Source organism: Orycteropus afer, unplaced genomic scaffold (assembly GCF_000298275.1).
Source record: "Orycteropus afer afer isolate SDZICR_OR568_19922 unplaced genomic scaffold, OryAfe1.0 scaffold00467, whole genome shotgun sequence".
NCBI lineage: Eukaryota > Metazoa > Chordata > Mammalia > Tubulidentata > Orycteropodidae > Orycteropus > Orycteropus afer.
Window position 1 is genome coordinate 487,041 of NW_006922054.1, and position 9,811 is coordinate 496,851.

A 9,811-nucleotide genomic window follows, 5' to 3' on the forward strand; every position below is an offset into this window, starting at 1 on the left:
GCGGTTCAAACCCACCAGCCACTCCTCAGAAGGAAGATGGAGCAATCTACTTCTGTAGTGATACTGCCTCGGAAACCCAAGGAGGGGTCGCTATGTGTCAGGTCTGACTAGACAGCACATAACAATAACTACAACAAATAAAACAAATTGAGTTCATTATACCCAGTAGAATGACAAAAAAAGAAGGAAAGAAAGAAAAAGCCAGAGCACACAGTAACCTCAGAAGATGAAATAAACATGGACAAAATAGTAAGTAGGTCAAACTTGTTCCAAAGTACTTGTTGTTGTTGTTATGTGCCGTCGAGTCAGGCCCAATCCATAGTGACCCCTCCTTGGGTTTCCAAGGTAGTATTACTACAGAAGTAGATTGCCCAACCTTCCTTCAGGGGAGTGGCTGGTGGGTTTGAACTGCCAGCCTCCTGGTTAGCAGTCAAGTGCCTTAGGCACTATACTACCAGAGCTCCCAAAGTACTTAGAGTCAGGTTAATGTAGAAAATGGAAATTCTTAAAGATACTCACCACCCAGTAACATTTCCTGAAGTAGGTTGTCAATTTTAACCATCCCAAAAAGTTTCACAAACTGTATCTGCTCAATCATCTGCCAAGTGATGCTCTGGAGTGTGGGCAGCAGCAAAAGCAGCTCTCCAAACCTCCCACGGGAGTCGTACTGCCGGTCATTGATGTAATCCTCCAAACTGATCTGAACTTGGAATCGCATGTTCTTAATTTTTAGTGGTTCACTTAGCCCTTTTGCATCTAATAGCAGAATAACATGGGAAATCCAAAGATTTAATCTTAGAGAGTGAAAGCAAACATTTTAATATAAAAAGTAAATTAATTTTCATTATATTTATTTGTGAGGGCACTTTGAAAACAAACCTGGGTCAAAAAATACAATTGCCTTCAAGCAAGCATATTCATTGTCATCAATCTGAATTTCTTGAAATGGTCGAACTAGTTCATCAAGAATCCGATTGGCCACACGGCTTATCTCCACTTCACAGCTGTTACGGTGAATAACATAGTTGTTTCCTAGAAAAAAAAAAATCAACAAATAGCCATCCTCACAAAAACATTGTATTATTTTAATTTTTACAAACCAATGTTTAAAATAGACTTCAATTGAAGGTATAGTAATAGAACTTCCTCTCAGTGGGGATAAGTTGTTGTGTTAGAAAAACTTCTTAAGAACACTTAAAGGATCAATAACATTGATAATGTGATCACATGCAATTTAACAGCCTGAGTCACTGGTGATAACACTAAAGTATAGACTAATAACAAGCTAATAATTGACAAGGGAGAAACAAAATATAATTATTAGCTTTCCTTTTTGTCAGTCATCTATTTATTTGTGTCTTACTCATTAGGGAACATAATATAAAACCTAAATAATCTTTCTTGCTTATAAGGGATTAAAAATACTCCTTTTGTGCTCTAGATACATATAAGTGTAAATACTATTAATACAGAATTTTAACAAGCCTAACTAAACAAGGCTGACTTTTAAAAATAAGCAGTTATTCACATGAGTTGCCTCACTTAAATAATAAATTCTGTTTTCCTGGGTTTCTTTAAGTAGAGGTGGGGATGACCATTTTAGGTGGCTGGATTCAAGGGAATTCGGAAATGGAACAGAGAGCTGGGCCACCCAACCCCTAGAGGAGATCTTTCTAAGTTAAACATTAGGTTATACTATGGTGACTATTACAGCTTTTAAAGTAACAGCTAAATTCTTATTTTCTAGTTTTACAAAAAGCAGAATGTTCTGAGTTTTTTCCATTATAGGAAAAGCTCTTCAGAGTAACATCATGCAGAAAAGTAATAATAAAATATAGCCTTGTTCTTTCCTATGAAATACTTTACATGACTATTCAGTGTAAAAAAAATTTAGAATTATACAGGGAATAGTGGTGTGTTTACTAGAACTTCAGCCCTGCAAGAGAATTACAAAATGGAATTTGAGAGCATAATCTTCACCACAATATTATGTAGTCTAGAATCCCTTACTAGCTTTGAGAACCTAGGAAAATTCTGTCTCTATTTCTTCACTTGAAAAATAAGCTGAAAGTAATAGTAATATTCCCTAAGGTTATAATTGTGAGGGTTAAATGAGATCATGTGTGTAAATATGCAAAATACACAGACTCATGCATCTTACATTGTAAGTCCACAATAAATATTAGCAGTGCCTAAGACATTTGACTACTAACCAGAAGGTTGGTAGTTCAAACCCACCAGCTATTTTGCAGAAGGAAGACCAGGCAATCTATTTCCATAAAGATTTACCACCTTGGAATCCCAATGGAGGTTGCCATGTGTCAGAATCGACTCAACAGCAGTGGGATTTCTTGGTTTGGTATTGTTATGTTATTTTAAACTTGTCTATATTTGGGAACGAAACATCTATACAGTAAATAATCTAGTCTCATTTCACATGAGACAGAGAAAGATGCAGCTAATGAGCACTGGCAGGATATTAAACTCTCTAACAGAAAACAATATTTTATAAGTTAAGTGAGGTGGAAGAATTGGACTATTTAATGAAGACAGAAACTTTTCCTATGTGTTTCATCCCATATTGCATCTGCCATTCTTTCTTGCTTCTACCACTCCTACTTACTTTTCAAGACTTTTTAGTCATTGGTATATCTATAACTATCTATCTATCCACATACACACACACACACACACACATATACATAAGCTCTGGTGGTGTAGTGCCTAAGGTGTTTGACTGCTAACCAGATAACCAGAAGGCCGTCATTTTAAACCCACCAGCAACTCCTTGGAAGGAAGACTGGGCAATCTACTTCCGTAGAGATACTGCCTCGGAAACCCCAAGGAAGCATCGGATGAGTCAGGACCAACTGGACAGCAGTGAGTTATATACACACACACACACACATACACACACCTATGTGTGTGTATATATATATATACATATATATATATACACACACACATACATACCAAAAATTAAAAAAAAAAAAATCCACTGCTGTGGAGTCAGATCCAACTACAGAAGGAGATTGCCCAGCCTTCCTTCCAAGGAGTGGCTAGTAGGTTTGAACCTCCAGCCTTCTGGTTAGCAGTCACATGCTTTAGGCACTAAGGCACCAGAGCTCCTATATGTATATATACACACACACATATTTATTTTTTTCTTAGGATTGCATGGCATATCATGGGCAGTGAGATCATACCAATCCAGTTGCTGTTTAGTGAATTCTGACTCATGGTGACAGCATATGTGTCAGGGTAGAATTATGCCCCATAGTACTTTTAAAACCCCCAAAACCCATTACCATCAAGTCTACTCCAACTCATTGCAACTCTTTATGAAAGCAGACTGCCTCATCTCTCTTCCACAGAACAGCTGGTGGGTTTGAACATCTGACCTTTTGGTTAGTAGCCAAATGCATAAACCATTGTGCCACCAGAGATTTTATGTTTTTTTCATTTTTGTTTTGTTTTTCATTTTGAACTGATACTCATTTCAGTTATTGGAAAATTTTTAAGTATGTTCGGAAAAACCTGAGTATGTGAGCCTACACTTTCAACTGTACATTTTATAATTTTTAAAAATCTAAACTTAGATCAAGTGTTTCAATAATTTAGCAGCTAAATTGAGATGACCTTTAAGTACCAAAAATACCTGGGATTCCAAAGACTTAGTATGAAAAAAAAGAATGTAAAATACCTCTTCTTTACATATTGAAATGTTAATATTTTAGATATTCTGTGTCAAATAAAATACATTATTAAAATTAATTTCACCTGGTTATTTTCACTTTTTTAATATCCCTATTAAGAATATTTTAAATTGCATACAGTTTTCATTATATTTCTATTTGGTAGCACTGTTCCAGAAAATGCTTATAAGAAATTTAAAAGTTATATTTGCATATTTTTCTGACTGACAAACTGCTAACAATAATGCATGTTTTCCATAACTTAGATTACAAGAAGGCCAGTCTAGTTCGTCATATATCCTAGAGTGTTTTTAATGGCTGAATTTTGAAAGTAGGTAAGCAGGCCTTTCTTCCAACGTGCCTCTGGGTAAACTTGAATCTCCAAACTTTTGGGTAGCAGTTACTCAATCCTGTGGTGTTGTAAATGGTTAACATGCTCAAAGCTGGAGTTTTGAGTTCAGCCAGAAGCCTTGATGATCGCCTTCTGAAAAATCACCATTGAGATGCTATGAAGCACACCTCTACTCTGATACACATGAGGTCTCTACGAGTCAGAGTTGACTGGATGACAATTGTTTGGAATGCGATCACAGCAGGTAAATATTTTGCTTAAAATTATATAAAACAACACATAGACCAATGGAATAGAATTGAGAGTCTAGAAATAAACCCATGTGTTTACAGCCAACTGATTTTTGACAAAGGTGCTAAGTCCATTTGATGGGGAAAGGAGAGTCTCTTCAAAACAAATTAAAAATGGATTAAGGACTTAATGTGAAAACTAAAACTATAAAATAATTAGAAGAATAAGCAAGGGTAACAATGTCAGGCCTAGCTTTCAATGATAGATTATTTAATATAAAAATAAAAGTACAACCAGCAAAAGATATTCATTGCAGCACTGTTCACAATAGCCTACAGATGGAGATAACCTAAATGCCCATCAACAGGTAAACTGATAAACAAACTTGGTACATACATGCAATAGAATAGAAGTCAGCCAGTAGGAGAAATGAAGTCTTGATACATGCTACAGCACGGATGGAGCTTGAAGACATTATGTTAAGTGAAATAAGCCAATTACAGAAGGATAAATATTGTATGACCTCACTTATATAAAAATACAAGAGAAGGCAAATGTGTGGAGACGAAAGTTTATTAGTGGTTATTACCAGGGACAGGAGGAGAGAGGAAAGAGGGGTTAGTGGCAATGCAAAAATCACATTGATTAAGAATAAAGATATGCAGATGATTACTGTAATTCTTGTTAATAATTTGTACTCCTGTAAAAAGTTGAATTGCCAAGAGTTGTGTGATAGACTATTTATAACAACAACAACAACAACAAAATAAAGAGTAGCTGCTGAGTCTGCTTATGTATAATCAAATACCTCATGGGGTTTTGTTCCTTGGTTTGGAGGTTTAGGGTTATGGTTTCAGTTAATTGGCCTAATAATGTTTAGTGGTTGTATTCTACCTCCTAGTTCATTGCCTAGTGCCTGGGGTCTTAAAAACTTGCAAGCAGCCACCCATGGCAAAACAATTTGTCTCTATTCACCTGTAGCAATACAAGAATAAGGAGAGTCAAGAATAGGAGGAGAAAATGGAATTTGTGGTTAATTGCCCCTATGAACATCTTGTCTTTTGCCATGAGCCTAGAAGAATTGGATGCCTGGGTACCATAACTGAACATTTTGATCAAAGTTTCCATAGAATAATTGTGGTCAAAATGAGGGAAATGAACAACAGAATTTCAAATTGTGATAGACTGTGGACTTCCTGGAGCAATGGAGAGTGGATGAGACCCTGCAACTATTGCCCTGATACAATCTCTAATCTTTAAACCCAAAATATTCCCTGAAATCATCTTAAAACCAAACAGTAGCTTAACTAGTAAAAGAGGACTGCATTGAGCACTGTGCTCTTTTAAGAACTATCTATATGGGATCAACTTGACAACAACAACTCAAAAGATTAGTTAGGAACCTTAGATGGCAGTGAATTTATGTTAAGGAGAGAAGAACAACTTAGACAAGGAGGGTGAAAATGGTTGCACAACTCGAAGAATGAAATCAATGCTACTGAATGGTACATGTAGAAACCGTTGAATTAATGTATGTTTTGCTATGTATATTCTCAACAACAACAAATAAAATTTAGAAAAAATATTGTATAAAACAATGTATTTCATAATTATTAAGCAGACACAGACGGAGTTGAAAAAGACACTGGGGCTCCACTAATCAACATGATCATGGAAACACCATCAACTCTTTATTCTAATCTAATTTGAACATACTTCAAAATTGTTTATTGAGAAACATACAATTCTTTTGTTTTTTTCAGTCTTTATGCACCTTGATCATCTCAATATTTTCTAAACTTCTTAGCACTCAAGGCAAGGAAAAATATAGCCCTAGTGAGGATACAATCAGTTAAATCTAATCTGTATATGAGAACTCTGTTTAATAGTGTCTGTGAATGCTTGGTATATGCAGAATAGGTCTTGTATATTATTGTAAGAAAAAATACGCATAATTTCTTTTTTTTTTCAAAAAAAAACTTACCCAAAAGTAAAATATCCTTATACACCATGGATCTCTTTGTAGCTCCAAGCAGTAAATGTTCCCCTGCATGAGCTCTCAACAGTGCCACCTTAATGAAAGATTCCAAGTTTAACAATTACTTATAAAATGCAATGATTAAACATGGTATAATATTAATCTGATTAACTTATAGTGTTCTGTAAGCTTTGATAAATTTTGTTTGTTTGTTAATAAATTATAATTCTCATAAATACTTACCATTATTAAGCCTCTATTTTCTCTCTTATGATGCCAATAGAATTTTTCCTTTCTAATTTCAAAACTATTTAAAAAGTCAATATAACAGAAGCAAAAAAAAGCAGAAAAAGATGCAAAACAATCAAGTGCTCTGGAGTGAAACAGAAACAAACCAACCATAGTTCAAACCCCAATTGGCCACTCACTAGCTCTTTAACCTTGAGAAGTTACTAGTATGTTTGGGATTCATTGATACTTTAGTATGCTTGGGATTCATTGTTATTTATCTATAAAATAGAGATAATGATAACAATCTAAAAGTGTGGTCATGAAAATTAAATGAGAAAATCTATATGAAACACAGTACCTACACCTAATAATAAACATAAGCAAAGACAGTCCTTGTGATGCAGTAGAAAGAGAATGAGTTCTGGGCTCTGCTACTTTCTAACTTGGGTGTCTAACTCTTTGAACTGAACTTTCAACTGAGTTTTATTTATATATTCATTTCCCTATTTGACATTATTACTAGGAAGTCTAGTAAGTATTTAAATGTTAACACATTCCGAAGTACTGTTTCATCAACATCTTCATCATCTCAGTAAATGGCACCTCCATCAAAAGTGTTGGTTCACTGTGGGCTCAGGACAATCTTCACAGGGCACATAAAGCTCAACTGGCATAACATACTACACAAAACATTGTTCCACCTCCTACTTTGGTGAGTAGTGAGTGGGATCTTAAAAGCTTGCAAGCAGCCATCTAGATGCCATGTTGGGTCTCTCTTCATCCAGAACAAAGAAGAATGAAGAAAACCAAAGATTCATGGAAACAATTAGTCGTAGCGACTGGTACACCATGTGATCCACAGCCTATATGACTATGAGATGAGAACTAGATGGTGCCTGGCTACCACTGTCAACCACTCGAAGGGGGATCTATGTAGGAGATCCTGGATAGAGAGGGAGAACAACGTGGAACAAAACTCAAAATCATTAAAAAAAAAGGGGGGGGACCATGTTTGCTGGTCTGATAGAGCCTGGTGGAACCACTGAGACTATGACCCCTAGCTGCCCTTCAGGTCTGGAATTGAACCCATACCTGTGGCTTCCAGCCAAACAAAAGGCAGGCATATGAGTTGAACATTTACCTGAGGTAGTTACACTCCTTAGAGAGAACAATCATGGGAGAAAGAAGGGCTGTTTATGCACAGGGAGACAGCTCAGGGGGCAGGAGGGCATGGAGAGATGGACACAAGGAAGAGGTAACTATTAGGAGCTGTTGCATTGTGGTAAATTGTAGTCAATGTCATGAGACAAAGTGTAAGTGAACTGCTATATAGAAGGTGAATTTTCTCTGTAAATTTTCACCTAAATCACAATTTAAAAAAAGAAAAAAGAAAAAAAAAAGTGTTGAGTCTCATCAAATTCAAAAGTTTATTGTGATTTCTCTGTTTTCTGCATTTCTTTCAGCTAATTCACTAGAAAATCCTACCAGTTATTTCCCCAAAATATATAGCAAATTGATCCACTCCAATTCATCTCCATTGCTACCATACCAACACAAGCCCTCATCATTCTTCTTCTGGACCACTGCAATATGCTCCTAATAGCTAATCAGCCTCCATGATTTCTTCTGAATTCCCCCATCCTAAATCCTTCTTAGGAGCTCTGGTAGTGTAGTGCCTAAGGCACTCGACTGCTAACCAGAAAGCTGGCGGTTCAAACCCACCAGCCACTCCTCGGAAGGAAGATGGGGCAATCTACTTCCATAGTGATACTGCTTTGGAAACCCAAGGAGGGGTCACTATGGGTCCGACTTGACAGCATATAAGAACAACAACAAATCCTTCTTGACAGAGCTCCCAGGGTTTTATCGGTAAAAGAGTGTTTAACTAATATCATCACTGGGCTGAAAATTCCTCAGTGGTTTCTTATTGTTTTTAGAATAAAGTCAAACTTCTTAACAATGGCCAACAGGGAAAAGTTGGAGAGGGGTTATTGATTTGGCTCCTGCCACATCTTTGACCTCATCTTTTTAGACTTTTTTTTAGGCCCATTTTTCCTGCCTTAGAGACTTTGAACATGCTGTTCCTGTACTTCAAATGCCTCTCAGATAATGGGGTGATTAGCCCTTGCCATTCAAGTCTCAGTGAAAATCTTCTCTGATCCCCAGTTTAAAGTATCTCTTACCACACCAACCCCAGTTTCTTGCCGACAACTCATCTTACTGTCTTTTTATAGCATTTTACAGTACGTACTCCACCTAGAATTAACTTACTCATGATTTGTAAATTTGTTTATTGTCTGTCTCTCCCAAATAAAATGACAACTATGGGAACAGTGAAGCAATCTGTGTTTTTACTGCTGAATATCCACTGTATTTAAATCTGAACAGTAAGTGTTTAATAAATACTTCCTTGATGAATTGACTGAGTAAATTTAATTGATCTAGGGCTGAGTGTTTTCAGGCCATTTATAATGCAATCAAAAGCTACTTCCCCAATGCCTTATGCAAAATAGACATTTGCTAATCCAGTGTTATTAATGTTAAATGGTTAATATTAAAAAGTAAGTAAGTAAAAACTAATTTTGATTGGTTACTGGATTTCTATTGCCCAATTTTTTAAATTTTTGTACTCATATATAAGTTAGCAACTTCTAAAGAAGGGTGATAGTGAAAATATAAAACTGATAAATAACACAATCCTACTTATTTTGCTTGGGATGAGACTAGCAAGTTTTAGCAATTTAGCATTATTCACTCTGGCATGACCTCCTGAGCAAAGCTATCTTTATGATACGTCAATAACGTGACTCATACCAGGAAGGCAGTTACAAAACATTTTAAGAAAGATTTCAGATATCATGGTATTTTTTTCCTGTCATCACCAGGTGAAATGTCCTCTTAGAAATGTAACTGCTAACTTTCTATATTTATTTTTTTCCCTGATTATGTAAATATTTTGTCCTACTTTATTTGTAAGCAATTGTGCTCTTTTCCATTTGATTACTTTTGATTCCTTGTATGAATGATAAAGCACACTGGTCAGAGGGTCTAAAAATATACACTGGGTAAAATAAATATCATTGTGTAGTCAATGTGGGAGAATTGGAAATTTTCAAATTATTTTTCTCTCCAAAAAAATTTATACACTTCTTATGAAGAGGAATTATAAATGAATCTGAAAGCAATAATTTAATCTTTATAGACTAATTAGGAAATTAAAGCTCCTAATTATTAACTGGGAGCTCTGGTAGCATAGTGGCTAAGACACTTGCCTGCTAACCAGACGGCTGGCGGTTCAAACCCACCAGCTACTCGTCGGAAGGA

At 35.8% G+C, this 9,811-nt stretch overlaps 1 protein-coding gene across 1 annotated transcript in view; it reads right to left on the minus strand.

The window, feature by feature from the left end:
• HNF4G (hepatocyte nuclear factor 4 gamma) overlaps positions 1-9,811 on the minus strand; it is a 36,463-nt gene that overhangs the window by 5,877 nt on the left and 20,775 nt on the right. The window contains exons 6-8 of the mRNA XM_007954622.2: positions 6,263-6,350; positions 880-1,032; positions 520-756 (exon numbers count right to left, since the gene is read on the minus strand). Coding sequence (XP_007952813.2) covers positions 520-756; positions 880-1,032; positions 6,263-6,350 — 478 coding nt within the window. The remainder of the gene's footprint in view (positions 1-519; positions 757-879; positions 1,033-6,262; positions 6,351-9,811) is intronic.